General features: G+C 37.3%; 2 protein-coding genes across 4 annotated transcripts; one reads left to right on the forward strand and one right to left on the reverse strand.

Annotated features, from left to right (window-relative positions):
* The first annotated feature begins 1,618 nt into the window (after nt 1–1,618).
* LOC127505063 (gastrula zinc finger protein XlCGF7.1-like) lies at nt 1,619–5,270 on the forward strand. Of its 3 annotated transcripts, none has more exons than XM_051880332.1 (2): nt 1,619–1,811; nt 4,035–5,270. In XM_051880332.1, exons 1-2 carry the CDS (start codon nt 1,733–1,735, stop codon nt 4,871–4,873), a joined length of 918 nt encoding a protein of 305 aa, XP_051736292.1. In that variant the 5' UTR covers nt 1,619–1,732; the 3' UTR covers nt 4,874–5,270. The 3 variants fall into 3 exon arrangements, with proteins under 3 accessions (XP_051736292.1, XP_051736311.1, XP_051736301.1); XM_051880351.1 differs by having other exon boundaries at nt 1,768–1,864; XM_051880341.1 differs by lacking the exon at nt 1,619–1,811 and adding an exon at nt 2,809–3,057.
* Nucleotides 5,271–18,790: 13,520 nt separating this feature from the next.
* LOC127505094 (complement factor D-like) lies at nt 18,791–20,607 on the reverse strand. The gene is made up of 5 exons (XM_051880398.1): nt 20,300–20,607; nt 20,026–20,176; nt 19,765–19,900; nt 19,119–19,373; nt 18,791–19,033 (listed from the first exon to the last, which is right to left on the reverse strand). Exons 1-5 carry the CDS (start codon nt 20,361–20,363, stop codon nt 18,863–18,865), a joined length of 777 nt encoding a protein of 258 aa, XP_051736358.1. The 5' UTR covers nt 20,364–20,607; the 3' UTR covers nt 18,791–18,862.
* Nucleotides 20,608–20,854: the final 247 nt, after the last annotated feature.

Here is a 20,854-nt window from a genome sequence, read left to right on the forward strand (position 1 = left end):
CTGTGCGCCTCAGGCTTCACATCTACTCCTCAGTTTATGAGCTTCTGTCGCTGTGGTCATGTGAGAACGGTTTGGAATGAGTTCAATGAAAAACTGCTGAAAATAAGTCAAGGAATAAACAAGAAAATTAATCACAAATTTGAGTAAACTTAAATGAACTACATCAGTATATGATTTTTGTGTGAGTCCCCAGAGAATCAGCCATAAGGTTTTGACTCACTTTCTGAAGTGTCGTTCTGTAAAAATCTAGAAGTAATCATTTACAGCGCAGTCGTTAATGAACACTTTCCATTAATGTGACGTAGCCCTAATCTCCGAGCAGGACTCTAACCCTGGTCACCGGCAAGGGAGGCAGGCACACTAACAAGGAGGCTAAAGACCGCACTCTCTAGTGTTAGTCTCTAGTGCAGCTCTGAGGTCGGGGAGTGAGGTTTACCTGCACAACTCTCTGCCAAATGACCTCCGTTACCATAGGTGGAGAAACTGCTGTTTCTGTCTTCTTTTTTTGACAAAAATTGTGTTTATTTAAACGCAGAATCGTCTCTTTAAGACCACAGAAATGGGAGACTTTTCAGACGTGCACTCCAACTTTGCCTCAGTGTCAGATGCAAGTCAAACGGGCACGGAAAGGGTGGTGCAGAGCCTTCAGCAGAACAACAGTGAACGAAGAACAGAAGATAGAGCCTATGTCAGTGTTATCAACAAGACCGTTTTGAGTGGATCGCATTGTGTGCAGTCAAAGAAACAACAAAGAATGTAATTCAGTTTTTTCTGATTCCACTTTTATTTTGAAAGATGTGCGTGAAAGCCGGTGACGCTTCTGTCAGATGCTGAGAGAAACGCCTTGTCCTTATTCAGTATCTGCGGTCAGTTGAGATGTTGTTAGGCTATATGTCAGTAAAACATGCTGATTTGTAATTTTTTAATGCACAAATAAATGTGAGCACTGTGCATTTGTACTAAAAGATAGGTGCTAATTTTGGGTCAATTTGTAAAGTATACAAACAAAAATATATTTAAATGCATAAAATAACTAATTTTACATTCTGACATGTGCTGTTGACTTCCGCCCTTGTTCACAGAAGAGAAGACATGTTTTCCTTTGTTTAATTTAGGATGCAAATGATTATTTTGATAACCAACATAGAAAGTTAAACATTCAGTGTTTACTTTTTTCAGTTTCAAGGTTTCGAAACAGACAAACTCAGAATTGTTGAAGATTTCACTGATTATAGGCTATAAAATTCAATGAAGATTGAATAATCTTTGAACTACAGCATGTAGTTATATTTATATGTCTCATCCATGAACCCCCAAACTATTGGGGGTTTTGAGGACCAGAAGCAAGAAATGGGCAAGCTGAACTTAGTTATAACTTCAGCTATAGTGTGAGCCTCTTTAATATGCCTGTGGAGGTGAGGATAAAAAATGGTCAAATTCACTCAGAATTCCATGATCTAATTCACTACTATCTCAAATACAATTGAGTACAAATTAACCGTATTCACTTGTGTTGTAGGCACTAAAACAGTCCAGTACATTATAGTCAAACTCATTTTTATGTTGAAATAATGAAGATTATGAAAAAACACCTCTGTCCATTACACTAGTCCTGGTCATTGATGGTGTCCTCCCCCACAGTGTCCATTCACACACCAGAGGTTCAGCTGAGCTCCTCCCACTGACCATCATCAATGAACACTCAGAGTCAGACTGAGAAGAAGCTGCTGAAATGGAGTTTGTTAAAGAGGAGAGAGAAGACATGTGGGATTCCTGCAGAGTAAAAGAGGAAGAAACTGAGGAACACAGAGGTTGGTGATCATTCTGAACGCTTACAGTGACTGGAGCTGGTGTGGATGTGATCGTGAGTGTGTTAAAACAGAAAGAAACACATATCGGTCGTATAAACAATAGCAGAATGTCCACGTGTGATTTAAATCAACATCCTCTAACAACTGCGTTCTGTTTTTGGAGACAAAAGACACACACAGAATATTGTTACTGATATATATATATATATATATTGTTTGATATACAGATTTCTGTTGGCTTTAAATCTGCGCTGTGATGAAATGTAAATAATATCGCATGTGATTCTTCATGATTTGTGAATTCAGCTGACGCGATTCTCCGAAATAATGCTCATGTTTCTCATCTGCTTCCAATAAACACTAGACCGAGTCAATACAAAATGAAAACTTTCACAATCGCCTATTTTTCACAGCTCTGTCCCTTTTTTCTTGTGCAATAATGACAAGACGATCCAAACAATTAGATAAATCAGTTTATAAGATTAAAAATAGCTGTGGCTGGATGTAACCGATCGGCGAGAGTATATCTGATGTTTCAGAGACATTTTCATTCAATACTTTATGTCCTGCTTACAGCGTCTGTTCTTACAAGAATAAAGTTCAACATAAGAATATTTTATATAAATACCAATAGGGTCTACGTTTTTTTTTTATCAGTTTCATTTTGATAAACATGACACAATATAACATCGCGACTACATGAAAGAGCTTTAACTGTTATAAAAATACAGATTTGTGAGCAATACAGTGGAACTGAAGTTTTCAGAATAAACACGAAACACACGTGATCGTTGTCATGCGGTGAATCCGGCCAATCGTGAAACAGCTGTGTCGTCATCAGAGCTCGTGCAGCCGCTCTTGAGATACTGCGCAAAATGAACCAGCCGGCTGCTCTCGAATCGCTCTCGCGGTACTTTGATGCCATACGTCACAGTCACATGGCGTAGGACTGTCTCAAGTAGGACAAAATTCTTAACCGGCATGCACTGCTTCAAGTCAGCCGCCGATCGGTCTGTGCAGCGCTGCTTCAAGCCTCTTAACTTCACTGAACAAGTGTAGCATCAGTTCTGGCAGCTCACGTCAGTCAAGCTTGCATCAGCTGATCCAAATCTGCCTATAAGAATACGACGCCTATCACAGCGTCCCTATATAAGGTCCATCAGTATTATCAGCGGCTTTGTCGTGTTGCTGACAAGCTCATTACATGGCGAATAAGATGTGCAGGGCTGGTGGTACTCCAGGACAGGTTTGACAACCACTGCAAACTGTGTGCTAATCGTCTGTCATATTTGACGATAGTGATCCTGACAGAACTGTGTGTTTTGACATCTTTCACACTACAGTTTCGGTCAGTTAACCCTTCCTTGAGCGCCTGACTTCTCTTTTCTGATATGTGGAACTGTTCATAAATCTGAATAGTGAAGTACTACAACTGTGTCACAATTATGTTTAGTTAGTTTCTGTTGTCCTTTGTTCTATTTTTCCCGCCTCTCTTTAGTTGTCATTGTAATTCATTAAATCAGCACAGGTGTTCATCATTATTTCATTCTATTTTTTTGTACTTAAGTTGCTCCTTGTCCTCTGTTCGAGGTCCGGTCACTTATGTTTATAGTGTGTTGCTGCTACCTTTTGGATTGTTTAATTGTGGATTACTATTAAATTTGTGTTGGAACTTTATTCATTTGTCTGTTCACACACACCCGTGACGACTCATAGAAGGGTTCATCGACTGAAACTGCACTGTGAAAGTTTCCGGACATCAGACTTGATCTGAAACAAGTAATTTTGTATTAATGCAGTTTACTGGAAATAGACGTTAAAAATGAAAAATGTTTATTTTCCAGATTCTTGACTGATGGACAAGGTTTTTTTTTTTTTTTTTTCAAAATCTTTTTCAAAAATCTTGCTGGGAAAAATTCACAAATCTAGCAGATCAAGGTGACACTGGTTTCAGTCTTCTAACTGACCAACTTTTGGAGCTATACATGTTATAAATTTAAGAGTCATTATAAAAAATAAATTGGTTTCAGACTGGAGGACTGCGTCTCCTGAATTCACAAATCATGATGTGATACTTTCTGCATGTCTACCACAGCGCACCTAAGATTTATAGTCAAAAGAAAGTTAATTCTCAAACTGCAGTTTGGGTCACTTATTTAATCTTTATTTCAATTTCCAGTTGAATTGATTTTTGAGAGAGTAAATTTAATTTCTTCCTTTCAGATCCGATGAAAGTGGAAGAGGAAAGTGAAGAACCGAGTGAAAAGGGAGGAGAAGAATTGAGTGAAGAAAGTGAAGAACCGAGTGAGGAAATGAGTGAAGAAAGTGAAGAAAGTGAAGAATTTAGTGAAGAGGAAAGTGAAGAACTGAGTGAAGAGGAAGAACATCAGAAATCTCAGAATGTCACAACTAGAGCAAAATCTTCTAGCTGCTCAAAGACTAAGAATGTGTCACAGAAAAGAACTCAAAGAACGAACGCTAAAAGGTCATCATGCACCTGCCGTCTGTGTGGAAAGAGTTTCACATGTAAAGGAAGCCTGAAGGATCACACAAGGATTCACACTGGAGAAAGACCTTTCACATGCAGTCACTGTGGACGAGGGTTTAAACAGAGCGGAAGCCTTACAGAACACATCAGAATCCACACTGGAGAGAAGCCTTACACATGCAGTCAATGTGGGAAGAGCTACAGACAGAAAGGAAGCCTTGGGATGCACATGAGAACTCACTCTGAAGAAAAACCGTTTACGTGCACTCAGTGCGGGAAGAGTTTTACACTGAAACACAACTTTAATCTTCACTTAAAAACTCACTCCAGTGTGAAGCCGTTCATCTGTCTTCAGTGTGGAAAAGCTTTTAGTCAGGTGTCACACCTGAAAATGCATGAAAAAGTTCACATCGAAGTGAAGCCGTATCACTGCGCTCCATGCGATAAAAGTTTCTTAACGAATTCTGATCTTCAAAGACATTTAAAATCATTCAAGCATACTAAATACAGGTCGCTAGAAAGATTCATGCTCCAAGCTCAAGCCTCAGGAGCAAATGTGTTCAATTTCTTCTAATAGTGTCATTGCCTGCAGTGTGGGGGACGTGGGTAATGTGTGTTTTCCACTGTCTTCCGTTCGACCTAGCTTCCAGTCTGTTCCATTGATTGTTATCCACCTGTTGTCCATTAATTATGTCTTTGTTGGATCTCTGTACTTTTTGAGTTTTCTGCCTTTCGTTGTCCTGTCATCATCAGTGTTCAAGAACTGTGAAGTCTGAGTTTCTGCGAGTGAGTTTGTATTATTTAATATTATTTGTATTATTTTCTTGGGTTATTTGTCTCTGTGAGCGTCATGTAGCAACATGAATGTGTTAGTTCAGAGTTTTAACAAATAATTAAACGTGTCTGTTGCTTTTTTTAATGTTCAGGAGTAACAACACTTTTAAATGAATAAAGTTACATGTATGTTACAAGATCAGTTTCTTGTTTCTACAGCTTAAAAGTTTTAAGTCCAAAATCAAACACACACCTATCCTACACAATTGGAGTTAAATTAAAACAATATTCTGGCTCTTCCAAGCTTTATAATGGGAGTGAATGGGGCTCCAGATTTTGAAACCCAAAAAAGCACATCCATCCATCATAAAAGTAATCCATACGACTGCAGGGGGTTAATAAAGACCTTCTGAATGGGGTTTTTAAAGAAAAATATCCATATTTAAAACTTTATAAACTATAATAACTGGCTTCGGGCAAACGTTCGTATGCGAGTTGAGTTCAACGGGAAACGTGACCGCTGACCCGACACATGACTCGACAAACTTAAGCTTGTTTTTTCTTATACTGATTTCTCTTTAAAAATCCTCTTGTTTTAGACTTGTAATTCATGACTGGTGTTTTGTTTTGCTCTATATACTGCGCTTCCACATTCGTCATTAAGTTCCAGAGGAAATCGTTCGACTGGAAGAGATGCCCACCAACACTGGAAAAAAATGGACAACTAGTGGACAACATTAGTATTATAGCCTTCATCTTTCAGTTGAAATGGCTGACAGTTCAGAATTTGCCGTTAACATTCTGAGCTTTGTAGATAAATTAATCTAAGCTTGTATGAACTTGAAAAGTTTGGACTTTGTGCACACAAGATTTAGGCATAATAAGTCATGGGCAACACCCATAAAATATGCCAGATTGTATCTGCTTAGGAGTCAATGACCAATAAATCTTAAAAAAATAAATAAATGCAGTCTTTATTAAATGGATAGCTCAATGGATAGAATGTTTGTAACCAAGCAGATCTCGCCCAATATTGAGTACCACAGTATTTTTTCCCTACTATGATAGTCAATGGGGGCCGAGATCTGCTTGGTTACAAACATTCTTCCAAATATCTTCTTTTGTGTTCAGCAGAACAAAGAAATTCATACAGGTTTGGAAGTAAATGATGACAGAGGAATCCACAGTCGTAGAGCACTAACAGGCACAGGGTGCTGAACCTCAGTGTCGTGTTCAGGGTGTGCTGGAGGAGACTTTATGACATTGTCAGTACAAGATCTTGACCAAAAACTGATGCACCTCTCAAGGAAAATAAATATTGTGATGTTACTTTCATCAAGAGGAGCATCATTTTGTGTTGTTTATGTGAGTTTTCTCTGTGTAAAGTTTGTTCTGTTCTAATGATGACTGATATTAAGAAGCATCTGCATAAATTCACAAATCAGCCTGATGAAATGAAAACAGAAGGAATGAAGTATTTTCAACAGAAGAAAATGTGAAGTGAAGTCAGACTTCCTGTGGCACTTTGAACGAGAAACTTCTGTTAAAATGAAAAGGTTTCAGATGCTGTTCAGACCTGGGTATCCTACACAGAAGGATTGATGTATAAAATATCTCTGTCAGGGGCGAATGAGTCCGGCTCTGTTAAAGCTCTGAACCCCAGTGTTCACACCAGATCTGCCCACAGTCAGAGACAATCGGCGCAGTGTTTCTACAGTCTGCTGAAGGCTGGAATACACCGAACAGAAGAGAGAACACTAGTGTCTTACACTCTGACTTCATAAATGCTTACAGCTCCAGAGAAATAAACTGGACCCCCACAATCCAAAGACTCCAGCTCATCTTCATCTCAAAGCCTCAGACTGAAAGAATGTTTCAACATTTTCAAAATGTGTTTTAAGTTGCTTCAGATGCTTTATTTTATTTATTTTTTCAGTGTTTGGGTAGTTACTGTGTTTCTCAGCTCCTGGGTCAGATTTAACCCAGCGGTTGAGTTATTTATCGTGGGCTTTTCACATCCTCTTCAGGAGAAAGATTCTCAGGTGCATTTCTTCAGTAAAATACAGGTTTGTGTACATTTTATTTTATCTGTAAAATTGTTACTGTGCTGGAAATCATTTTATTTAATGCAAAGCAACGTAATCGTTAAGCGAGTGTTGCATTAGTTTTTTTGTGTGATGGAAACACATGATGCTTTGCATGAAATTAATTATTTTATTCCTAAAGATGGTAAAATTAAACAGTTTGGATGTTAAATATGTTGTTAAACATGAGTTCTTCTCTGGAAACGGGATAACAGAGACTAGTCGATTACACTTGAATTACTGTTTTTATTTATACTTCTGATGTTTGTTAAACGAGTTTAAGTGTAGGCAATGTTGTATAGCCTACATCTATAAAATGTGCTATAGTGTAAAATATGATACTCACTGAAAATAAAGGAAGTTATCATGCTAACCAGTGGTTGTGTGGAGTATTTTACAAAAGATTCAAGATCTTCTGAGCACTAATTCATGTATAAAGTAAACAATAAGCTAGTATTACAGTAAAAATGAATTAATAAAACCAATCCATTATAATGGGTTAAATAAATTTGCTGGGTAAAATTAATGTGTTTTGTCCAACTCAGATTGGGTTGTTTTTAACTCATTGTTTTTTAAAGTGTATAAGATGATTTTTGTGTGTGAGTCCAGAGAAACACAGAAGGTTTTGACTCGTTTTCTGAAGTGTCGTTCTGTAATCATCTAGATATGACGTCTACAGCACCTCTTCCCTCAGACCAGCAGCACGTAGCGGGGTGTAAACTTCTTCAATTGACTTAATTCTAACCCTAACCACATTACTGTAACTCACCCTCATAAAGGTAAACTACAGTATAGATTCAGTCATGTGGCACAGTGAGAACATTTACTGTAATGACAGCAAACTTTGTTCTATAGCATAAAACCTCAAGGCCGTTTCATAAATTCATCACAACTTTGAATAACACACTGAATAGATACTATTACAAACATGGATTTATGTTATGTGTCATGCACAGAAGAGGACAGACGAGGTGAGTATAAAACAAACAGTTCTTTATTGCTGGCAAATAGTATGCTGAGCAGGATGTAAACTGGAAAAGGAAACAGGCACTGAAACTGGATGGTGAACTTAGCTGGAGTGGACCATGGTGGAGCTGGCACTTCAGGAGGCCATGGTGAAAGAAAAGTACATTTCTATAATGTGCTTAAAGTGCTCTATTTTCGTGCACTAATTTTGTACTTAATATACTAAAAATTCTTACTTCTTAAGATAATCTTAAGGACATCTAAGTGTATTTTGAGACACCATGAATATGAACTAAAATGTACTTTTAATATACTATCTCTGTATTTAAAAAATGTATTTAGATACTACTTATAGTACTACAAGTGCTAACTAAATATATTTTTTAAATACAGATACTTTTAATCCATTTTAGTTCATATTTCATGGTGTCTCATAATAGCACAGACATCACAATGTGTCAATTCTGTCTGAAATCAGAGATGTTACTACTTGAAATTAAAGCCATACCCTATTTTTCCTCAACATCTTTGCTTAATTGACTGCTAATTAAATTTGAAAAAATGTTAATATCTTTTTATTGTATCTTCATTAATACTTTTTGATACTTGCTTACTCTCACTCAAAACAAAACATACCAATATTTCAATCTCTTACTTTCAAATGCTACAGCATGTGCCCGGGCATCAAACTTTTCGACAACCAGGTTTTGTTTGTTTTTTTTCACTTGCGATAACTGATCATATCTTCATTAATACTTCTTGAGAATTGCTTATTATTGTTTAGAACAATACTGACCAATATTTCTATCTCTTATTTGCCTTTAAACACATAGGCATGTGCTGGAATCACTGCGGCACTGATGTATACTCTACAATTACACAGCACTATAAATACAATATAGCTAGATCTAAATCTGGAGGATCTCTTGTATCATCGTTATATATATTCATATAACCCAGCCCTAAAACTTGCCATATGGTAATGCATTGAGACATAACGGTATGACTATGTAAATCTGCTTTGACGGTATCAAGATCCACCGCTCAGCGAATTCTGCATCGAGGTGGTCTCCATGGACATCGCCCCAGAAAGACACCACTCCTTACCCAGAGACACCGGGATGCGCGCCTGGCCTTTGCGAGGGGTCATACCCCAATGACACCATTGTATGTGGTTCGCATACAATGGTGTCAATGCAGGCAGATCAAAAACATTGTTGAATATCAAATGTCAAGTGTCCCCAACTAAGCAAGCCAAAGGCGACAGCACCAAGGAACCCAAACTCCATCAGGTGACGTCAGGTGATAAACATGGTGATAAAAATGGAGAAAAAAAAACTTTGTGAGAAACCAGGCTCAGTCAGGGGTCCAGTTCTCCTCTGGCCAACAGCGGACAGTGCATGATTATTAACAGTGCAAGCTCAACCTGCCAGAGAACTGGACCTACCAGCAGGATAATGACCCGAAGCATACGGTGCGAGTGGTCAAGCAATGGTTCAGGGACAACAACATAAATCTTCTGGAGTGGCCAAGTCAGAGCCCTGACCCGAACCCAACTGAGAATTTGTGGAGAGAGTTGAAGATTCGGGTCAGGGCTAGGAAGCCATCCAATCTCCAACAACTGGAGGCTTTTGTGAAGGAAGAGTGGGAAACATTCCACAGCAGACCTGTAGAAATCTTGTGGAGACCTACAAGAAGCGTTTGCAGGCCGTCATTAAGAACAAAGGCTTTTCTATTGATTACTGAAACATTGTAATATAAAGGGCATGAATAATTCTGAACATGGTGATTTTTGAATATTTGTCAAAAACCCATGAAATGTCATATTTCTTGAAATATCACGTTGTTATTCTCTCAGTTGTTTGTCACATAATAAATACATGAAAGTATTATGAAACTCATTCATCACAGAAGACAACTAAAAATACCAAGGATATGAATAATTTTGATCACAACTGTAATTCAAATGACTTGTCAAGGTGATAAAATAATTATGTAAATAATACAACTTGAGTGCTGGGTTCTTGTGATGTGCTGTGCAATGTGAAAGAAGAGAGCTGGAACTGACAATACTCTGTTTTCACATTCTACTCAACAAGGTGGAAGTGGGCGCAGAAAACTCTCAATGATTTTAACTGATACAGAGGGCTACTCTAAAATCTGCGTCCAACAATGGCAAAAATGTTCTCTATGTGGTTCCGATTCAAGAAAACCTTTCAACAGATCCCCTACCCTATGATGCTCCTGATGATGATGATTCAGGTTACAGACACTGAGGAGTCATTTGGGGTAATTCATATTTTTATACTGCTAAATATTGTAAAATTGTCACTTACATTTTTTAATGTTAGGTCTTTTAATCTCTTAAATGTTTGTTTTACTTACAGACTTGCCCCATTTGATACCAACTGATTTACTCCCAACCCATGCAAATGTATGCATTGACAGGTTGCATCACTTGCGTTTTTGCAAAACTTTCCAAAAATGTTAAATTTGACAACATTAAACTTCAAAACCTGACAGTCACTTTGTTTTTGGAAAAAGAAATAGTCCCAGGGATGACACCAGTAACAGTCCCCATCAGACAGAGGAACGTCCTGGACCTGTGGACTCATCCGAACAAGCAGGAGCTAATTCAAGCGGTATCCTTTTATGAAGTGTAACATTTATTATATTATACTTACAGGTATAATGGAACAATGTAGGGGGCTTATTTATTCATGTTCACGAGAGAATGGTTGATGTGATTAATATTTTCTTTTTTCCTGATCGCAGAATGGGTGAGGATTTTAGATCCACGCATGGCGTCTGTATTCTTCTGCAGGATTTTGCTGAGAGAACAGAGCCAGGCAAGTTTCCACTCGGATTTAAAAGACATCCCTGAGGACCAAGAAAGATCCATATTGTCTTTTTACAAGGCACAGGGCGTGAACTGAGCTACTCCACTGATTTATGAAAATCCAAGCCTTTCTCAGGTATTGTCTTTCTATTTTAGATTGTTGCAGTATTTCTTAATATATTCTTTCATAATATGTATTTGCAGAAAGTCATTTCACTCATGTCACTTATGTTTTATAGGAGATGCTGCAATTGGTGACGGGGTCAATAGACACCTCCTGAGTGTGACTACTGAGAAGTTGAGGACTGGTTTTTCTCTCAATTTAGGTATCCATTCTATAATTGTGTTCAATATCATAATTTATGAAAAAAATGTCATGAATATTATTAGATTACCATTGAAATTTTTTTCCCAGGTGTAACACTCCTGTTTGAGGGTGAACAGGATCACCTTATTCCATTCTGCACTTAAACTTATTTGTTGTTGCTGGTCACATGATTGGCCACTCATTTCTTCAGTGGCCCTCTGCTGCCTGGGATTAGCCCTGCCATAATTCATGTGTTGGTTGGTGGTGCCATTGAGACTGCAGAGATTCATCTGAAGGACTGTCCTGATCTGGATCAGAGGCATACTATCCAGTTGGTAGGTGCAGAACATTTCTATCATTGTAATCTGAAAGCCACCGGAAATGGGATTTCAGTAGGATGCTGCAACATGCTGTGAGTGTGTTAAACTTTTAATACCTATATTATTTCTTACCTTGTTCATTTTGACTTCACTGGTGTTGGATACACTGATTGCTGCACTGCAGGTGTTTATTCACACATTAGAGTTCAATCCATTCAATCCATAGGGTCTCAGATCCATTAAAGTGCCCCTATTATGGATTTTTCAAAATTACCTTTCATGTAGTATGTAGGGCTGGACTTGGATATTTGATTATTCGTTCGGTGGGTTGGTATTCGATTTTCAATTTTGGGATTCGAATTTTCAGATTTTTTCTTTTTTTCCGCACACCTGGCATCCCCCTTGCGAAATGGTTCTCATTCGCGCTTGAATATGTTTGCACTATAAAGTCTGGCGAAATACAATACTCTTTTTTACAATTATCTTATATAGCCTACCTGTTTTTAATAGGATGGACAGTTAAAGGAACCCAGCCTCGTTATACTTGATAAATATATTTGCTTCTTCTTAGCCTACTAAAGTATTCCCTGCAACTGGAGTATTCTGTCTAGAGCGCACAACTGCATGAGCTTGCATGGACAGAAGAGACTGAGTCCGACTAGAGCCAACGGTGTGGAAGACATCGAAAAACTAAGTCGGATGACACTCAAAAACGGCCCAACACTTCCTAACGCCCTGACCGTCGGCTTGATGTGTACAAAACTTTACATTTTTTGGGCATATCTCAATTCATTTTTTTTTGTGCAATTTGAACCAAAAAACAAAGAAACAAACATACTAAATCAATTAAGTTTACAATCCCAATTCAAACCACATCCATATGTGGTTTTCTGATCTAAATCCAGAATACATCTTAGTCTGACTCTGAACGCTCAGATCAGGTTTCAAGTATTTGTATATATCGCTTGTGTCATTACTGTGGCAAATAATGTAGATGCACAAGATATTGATAACACTGAATTAATGTACTGTATTTCATCACATGCAAAATGAACAGTCAGTCCTCATAAATTATATTTGAACCCAAATTGGATTTGTGTACGGTGTGAACAAAGCCTAGGGCATTAGGACATTCAGGATAATTTTATCTTCCTCGAAAGTTTTAGTACATGCTTAAAAACCCTCAAGCAGCCTTTGGGACAAGTGTGGGCAAAATAGTGTTGTTTTGTTTTTTTTAAAATTACTTTCCTTAATCTGAGCGTTACAAGACTTGGCCATGTGAATGGGCACCCATATGAAATGAATAGGAAATGCTATAATTCAGAGCATTTTTTTTTTATTTGTCCAATAAAAATCAATAAATCCAACACAATGCAGATCATACATACACATAAATGAAGGGGTGAGCTATACAACATTCTCAGTGTGGCACACACACACACACACACACACACACACACACACAAAACATGTTGTACATTGTTTATTTTTATCAGTTTGTTACCATTTACTTTTATTGTGTTATTGTTCGGTTTATTGTTTATTCTTACCTGTTTGGTACTTTTTTGAGTTATTGGAATTTAATGTTCTTCTTGAAATAAATTATTGCTCTGTCTCCTACTTTGTCTTTTCCTTATAGCATGGTCATATTTGTCTGTAAGCATATTTTGGCATCTCTGTATAGTCTCACTCAACACAAATGTTTTTTTTTTATTATTCTACAATTTTAACTTGTGATAAAATCTAAAACTTAAGAAGTTAAGTTCGTTACAACAATGGTTTATAGAGTTCAGCCTATATGCAGCCATTGAGCACTACTGCCATACAGTGGCCATAGATATTTTTGCTATTTTTGTTATTTTTATACCAACATATGACACTGTGTAATGATTCGTCACTCAGGCTGGGATCCATTTGCAGGCTTTTATTAAAGGAAAGCGTGGTTCAACAGGCAAGGTCGGACAGGGCAAACAGGAATGGCAAGGGACAGACAGAATCGTAGTCAGGGCAGGCGGATATCACTCACAGTCCAGATAACAGTCAAAAGGGTCCAAGGGCAGGCAGCAGAGAATCGTAAAAGAGAGGCAAACATTATCAATAACAGGCAGGCAGACAATACAAGAAAACGCTCAGAAATGTACACCGTGGCAATACAAGACTTCGCGAAGATGAGAAGTGAAAGAGAGTCCCCCCCCCCCCCCCCCCCCCAAAAAAAAACAAAACAAAACAAAAAAAACAAACAAACATAAATTGATAGTTTTTATTTTAGATAGTGATATGACATTTATTTAAAAAAAAGAAAAAAACTGGAATCACACCTGAGACCTTCGTGCCCAAATTTGTCCATGAAGGTACAATAAGGGGTTCTATGCGAAGGCTGCTCGAGGGTTAAGAGCACAACTGTTTTATTGCATTTTGCCCTGCAAAACCTGCATGATAGCAGACTCATACTCAGGGTGGATGTGGTAGAACTTGATATCTCTGTGGCTAGAACCATGATTGTGATCATGAGCTTCAACCACAATTGTCAGCTTCTCAACTGATCTATAACAATATACATTTACAACCATATACAAACATTTACAAACATATTTTATGATGCATTGTAAAGTTACAAACAATAAGCTCAACTTTAGCTTTAGTTTAAGAATTGTTTGAACATTTTGGGTTCAAATAGTAATTGGTGAACTCCCTAGAAGTCATCTACACACTAGGTTGGGTATCATAGTATGTCATTGTGAAAGTAGTTACATCAATTGAAGACCCTTTTGCAGCCATCTGGGACTCTTTGACTCGCAATGAAATTCTGACTGAATAAAAAAAAACTCTGTAAAGCAGCATGAAGCTGTCAGACACAATGAAGCCACCGCATATGTGTTGGATATTTCTTTGTATAGAAATCATGTAGGATCTTGAATGAAGTCTGGCTTCCTGTGTCCCTTCAGATCAAGTTATGAAGTGTACTGATAGCAATGTTAAAAATGCATAAAATAAACATTAAATGCACAAATTTATGGTAAATGTAGAAGACATATGCAATAGAAGTCGGTAACACTTTAGAATACTGATCCTTCATTAATGAATAACTACACAGGAACAAATGAGTAACACATTATTAACACTCTAGTAACTACTATTAACTAACAAGAAACTCTGATTAATGAATTAGTAAGTAATAGTGACCAGTTGAAGGTGGTAGTTCACTATTAGCTAATCAGTAATTACTGTTTTTTTTTTCATTTCTCCCAGAGAACTACTAAGAACTACTACATACAGGTTCATAATTAATGTGAATAATGCATAATGTATAACTAATTTTAAAGTAAAGGTCATGGTAACCTACTAGTAATGACAGAAGTATTACCAAATTACTAATGATTTGGATCAGTATTACAAAGTGAGAAACATGATAACTCTCTAGTAACTACTGGAGTCATTGTGAACTTTTGAGGTTTTTGTAAAGTATTGGATAGTAATAACTCAAGAGTTACTATATAACTCTAAAGTAACTACTAATTATTTGGATCAGTATTCTAAAGTGAAGATCATGGTAACCCACTAGTAATTACTCAAGTGTTACCAAATACATCAGAAGGAATTACTGTACAAAACTGTACAAAAAAATACAAAAACCTCAAAACAATGACTTCAGTAGTTACTAGAGAGTTATCATGTTTCTCACTTTATAATACTGATCCAAATCATTAGTAATTCCTTCTGAAGGATTTGGTAATACTTTAGTCATTACTAGTGTGTTACCGTGACCTTTACTTTAGAATTAATTATACATTATGCATTATTCACATTAATTATGAACCTGTATGTAGTAGTTCTTAGTAGTTCTCTGGGAGGAATGAAAAAACAGTAGTTACTGATTAGCTAATAGTGAACTACCACCTTCAACTGATCACTATTACTTAATTCATTAATCAGAGTTTCTTGTTAGTTAATAGTAGTTACTAGAGTGTTAATAATGTGTTACTCATTTGTTCCTGTGTAGTTATTCATTAATGAAGTGTTACCTAGAAGTCTGTCATGCCTTACGAAAAAGAAGTTTATTCAAGTGTGCTATTAGTATATTTCTTTTAAACTAAAAAATAAGAAAGTATACTTTCAGTCTACTTTTTATACTTCTCAGAAATATACTTAAAATTGCACTTAAGTATACTTGACTTATACTGACAGAAAGGTCTAAGTATATTTGGCCTATACTTATTCTCAGTCTTTTGATTGAGATATACTTAAAAGTATAATTAAGTATAGTAAGTATACTTGGCTTGTAGTTGTGTTTAATCTCTTGATTGAGTAGCCTGTTAAATAGTTTTTTCACATAGTTTTACATACTGTCTGATAAACTTACATTGTTTAAAAAAAAATTAACTTATAAAGAAAACATATTTTTATGTAGGTTAGTCCACCGGTAGTGTACATAGGAATTTACCTGCCATTGACTTGTGCTGCATCCCAGTTAGCCTACTTTTGAGTGTGTGGCAAAAGATTAGACAAGCTTTGGGACATACTATCATGTCATACAATTGCGTCTTTGCTCTCTGTCACATCCTGACACACATCCTGTCACCGTAAACTGGCCTGTCAATCATCTTAAAGCGGACCTATTATTTTTACAATATGTAATTTAAGTCTCTGGTGTCCCCAGAATGTGTCTGTAAAGTTTCAGCTTAAAATACTTCACAGATCATTTATAAATCCACATTGTAAATACCCATTTCTGACTACAGTCAAGATCATGCTGTTTTCGCGCATGTGCCTTTAAATGCAAATGAGCTGCTGTGCCCCGCCCCCTCTCTACGATCACAGTTCCTGCATCAATCTGATTCTCTGCCAAATATTAACAAGACATCTGCTTGGTTTTGAATAACATCTATATCACGAACACTCTCATGGATAGCATAGTTCTTCTTTCATCATTAAAGTTTATTATTTCCACGCGTTTTAAAGCTTTATCAGTTTAAACTTCTAGTGGATCGTTTTCTGAGCGCACTTATCTGAAGCACACGCACACAGACAGCTGGCTGTCAGACGTCAAGTCTCGTGAGTAACTTCTCTTTCACAGTTTTTGTTGTTTTTAAACTGTCAAATACACACAAGGTTCTTGTTCACTGTTGTCGCTTGCAAAAACAAAATGACAGCACCGTGGGTATTATAATAAGGTCCCCTTCCTACGTCACTAGGGGAGCGAAATCTGAGCGGCTCATTTTTTCACACGCTTGCAGAGAAAGGCTTGCTAAAACAAAGTTACTGGGTTGTCCTTTTTCACGTTTTCTGGGTTGGTAGATGCACCAGAGACCCGATTATAACACTTAAACACAGAAAAAGTCAGATTTTCATGATATGTCCTCTTTACATCTTCCACATTTCATTTCATTTCCTACCGTATCAGAGAAATGCAGTACTAGCACGTCTGCAGTCGCGGGTCTTTCATGCAGAGAACTCTCCTCATATTAATCCATAATGATGCATTTAAAGTCGGCATGAAATCAAAATTGACAATTCTTATTTTTTTATGGAATATTGTAGTATTTATTATCAATAATTTATCCGTGCACTTCATTATTTTTTTAAAATTCATGTGCCCTCATAATCTTTAATCAAAAACATTAACCTCCCCTCCCCCTTCAAAATGACTCATCGTCTCTTCCTGTCACATGCTATGGCGTGAGGGCGGAGCTATCTGGAATTGCCAGCAGATCCAGTGACGTATGGGGTAAATGCTGTCGGTGAGGTTAGCTTCAGTTGAGCGTCACACTTAACTTACGCACGAGCGTAAGGGTCAACTTCCATAGGAACAAACCAAAAACACTTGCTCTTACCTGCTTGCTCCGCGCCAACGGACACGCACCGTCAGTCAGTCACTCTCGCGCGCACTTTCTTGCTGTTTAGTGCCATTAACCATCCTCCTCATCCTCAGTAAATAAAGTTCTTACAGTAACGTGAGGGTGCTGCTCAGAGTGAGTCCGGTGGAGATAAATCCCCCACAGCTGACTGCAAATGGGCATTCATATCTGCCTCCATTTCGTTAGCAACGCCCAACTTCCAACGATCCAATCAATTCCCTAAGGACGAAATCAAGTCCCGCCCTCTCATTTCAGATGCCGTTTCACTCGGATAGACGTCACAGTAGAGAAGAAAAGACAATTGCAACTTCCGTTTAATGCCAACTTTAAAAGCCAATGGCCAAACGGATCTTAAAGGTCCCATGGCATGAAAATTTCACTTTATGATGTTTTTTAACAATAATATGAGTTCCCTTAGCCTGCCTATGGTCCCCCAGTGGCTAGAAAAGGCGATAGGTGTAAACCGAGCCCTGGGTATCCTGCTTCGCCTTTGAGAAAATGAAAGCTCAGATGGCCCAATCTGGAATCTTCCCTATATGTCGTCATAAGGGGAAAGGTTACCTCCCCTTTCTCTGCTTTGCCCGCCCATGAGAAAATGAGCTACTGGCCTGCGAGGCGAGCGCAATTTTTTTTTCCCTCGAGAGGCATCATGGCTTGCAAACGAGCGAAGCATGGCAGTTGCTCAGTGTTTGGATGTACAAATGAACACCAAAGTATTTTTTTAGTTCCTTCATCCGAGCCTATGAAGAAACAGTGGGTTAATTTTTTATTTTTATTTTTTTTTTTACGTTTTACAGCAGAAGCCGACAAGCGCCCTTGTAGTTTGTGTACAGAAACCGATAAGTCTGTTTTAGCGAATCAGCACACAGTATTCAGGTCAGGTGACAAGGCTTCTAGTCACTTCAAAAAGACACGCTAGCTGAGGGAAGTTTTGTCAAAAAGGTAGTGCTGGAGATCAACTCAAATCCTGGATTCTTTTCCAGGACTGTTTTTATTTTATTTTCATATTTTATTTTGACCTGTCTGAAAAAAATAATTTCATAGAATGAAATATTATTTCATAATAGTAATAATAATAATAATACATTTATATTAATTTAATTTATTAATTTATTATAATTGATTAATATTATACATTTTATTTTTTTATATATACAGTTTATAATCATTCCTGTTTTTAATTTTTTTTTTTTTTTTTTTTTTTAATTACTGTCATTTTGACCAACACTTTGGGTATTTCAGTTTTTCCCCATTCAATGAGATACGAGTCTACAGGTATGACTGGAAAGTGAGGGTGCTGCCTAATTCATATATGGTTATGACAATGAGAACACTTGGACTAAAACTGATGCTTGCCGTGTGATACGTTTATTGAAAGAAGGTTTATGGAAGAATTCAAGAAAAACATTTCTTCCTTTTTAGTTTCCATGAAGTCTATTAACATTTCCAATTACATTGTTGATCCAGTTGATATATGCTGAAATCTTAGTATACACATTAGGACTGTTATGTGAATTGCAGAGATGGCCACCAAAAGATGTGACACCAACAGCAGTTTCTCCACAAACCAAAGGACCTCCTGAATCCCCCTGTTAAGAAACACAGGTCAACACGTCACTAGTGAAGCAAGTTCCCGCATAACCATAAAGTCTGTGAATCATCTTTTGTACATACTTTGCAGGTTCCACCATGGCCATGTACACAGATCATCTGTTGTTCAAAAAATTCATGTTCCCATTTTTTCTTACATTCTGCCTGATTTAATACAGTCGTGTTTGCCTCCATTAGACAATTGCTTGTGCCTTGGCCATTGGTCTTCATGCTTCCCCAGCCGGCAACAGCACAGAGAGTACCTGCTTTGATGTCTTCATCTTTCTTTGGTAATGATATCTTTCTAACTTCTTTTTTTAGTTTGACTTTTTTCTTTAGCTGTAATTAAAAAATGCAACCATTTTTAATAAACAATCTTTTATAAAAATCTTTTTAGTTCATTGTATTATACTGTTGTTTTTGAGGTTAGTACAGAAGCTATAAAGGCCAAGTTGAGGCTTTTTTCCCCCCTATTTTCTGCTGAGAATAACCACAAAAATGATTCAGTGATTTTTCAAGTTTTCTGCTTTTTTGCCCATTTTTTGTTGCTACATAGAGCAATAAATTAATAATGTAGGAAACAGACTCAAAGAGGCACTTGGCCATTTCCATAAAAAAGGATTCAAATCCCTTCATTAATTTTTAAAGCAAGAAATTGCAATAGAAATTAAAGATAGTGGTTTGTGGTACTGTTTCATGACCAACAACTAAATGTATTACAGGTTGGTACCTTCAAAAGCATGATGTCATTCTCATCAGTACTGGTATTATAGTTTGGATGTGGGATGGTGGACTTCACTTTGATGTGATCTGATCTCTTGCTGTTCCTCAAGTCATGAGCACCAACCACAACCGTCAACTCAAATCTGTTGAAAGAGCATATTGGAAATGGTCATTTATGTCATAACTGATATGCTGGTTGCACGTCAGTCATTATCAGTCAAAAGTCATTTTAAGTCAACATTGCATTTCACACTAAACGAGCTCTTACCTAGTCGAGCAATGTGCAGCAGTCAAGACATACTGATCAGAAATGAGAAATCCACCACAGTGATGTTGCCCATTTTTCTGAAGAGAAACCATGTAAGGCCTGGAATGGGGTATGGCTTCTCTCCCATTCACTATACCCACATTCACATGAGCTGAGAGAGAGAGAGAGAGAGAGAGAGTGAGAGAGAGAGTGTGCTGTCAGTCAACTTAATCAGCACATACCAATTAAACCTCTTAAAAATCATCGTCATATGCTGTTAAATAATCAGTCTCACCAGTGAAGGTCAGGTGTGGCAGCAGAGAGGCCAGCAGGAGCAGAGAGATGATGATGATGGTCATGATGAAGAAGACAATCAGTGAGCTTTCACTGGCTAAACACGGTATAAATACACGTTAAGGGTGGGTGGAGTTTCTTTAAAAAAAAAAAAAAAATGTTGTATGAGCAACACGATTAGAAAACATTGTTCATGTTGTGGTCTCATTGAAGCCACAGATGGTTTGGATGATAAGAACTGAGAATGTAAGCATGCATTTTGAATATTGTAGAATAACCGTATATATCATTAACTGATATAATGTTAGTATACGAACTAGGGGTGTAGCAGTACACAAAACTGACGGTTCGTCACATACCACAGTTTTAAGGTAACGGTTCGGTACAGCAGGGATTGAAAACTAAACATAAAATTGTCAGAAAGTGTCAGATGTGTTTATGAGTTAAAATGCACATGATGTTATGGAACACAGACTCACAACAATGTTGTAATGAATGAGAGAGTATGTGACGAACCGTCAGTTTTTTTTTTTTTTGCCGCACAAAAAAATATTCC

The sequence above is a fragment of the Ctenopharyngodon idella genome, chromosome 2, assembly GCF_019924925.1.
Source record: "Ctenopharyngodon idella isolate HZGC_01 chromosome 2, HZGC01, whole genome shotgun sequence".
Lineage (NCBI taxonomy): Eukaryota > Metazoa > Chordata > Actinopteri > Cypriniformes > Xenocyprididae > Ctenopharyngodon > Ctenopharyngodon idella.

Coding starts and splice junctions, on each gene's coding strand:
- LOC127505063 (XM_051880332.1), top strand. CDS start 1,733: ATGGAGTTTGTTAAAGAGGAGAGAGAAGACATGTGGGATTCCTGCAGA. Junction 1,812..4,034: donor AGAAACTGAGGAACACAGAG/GTTGGTGATCAT, acceptor TCTTCCTTTCAG/ATCCGATGAAAGTGGAAGAG.
- LOC127505094 (XM_051880398.1), bottom strand. CDS start 20,363: ATGACCATCATCATCATCTCTCTGCTCCTGCTGGCCTCTCTGCTGCCA. Junction 19,901..20,025: donor GCTGCACATTGCTCGACTAG/GTAAGAGCTCGT, acceptor CTCTTTCAACAG/ATTTGAGTTGACGGTTGTGG. Junction 19,374..19,764: donor ATGACATCATGCTTTTGAAG/GTACCAACCTGT, acceptor TTTTAATTACAG/CTAAAGAAAAAAGTCAAACT.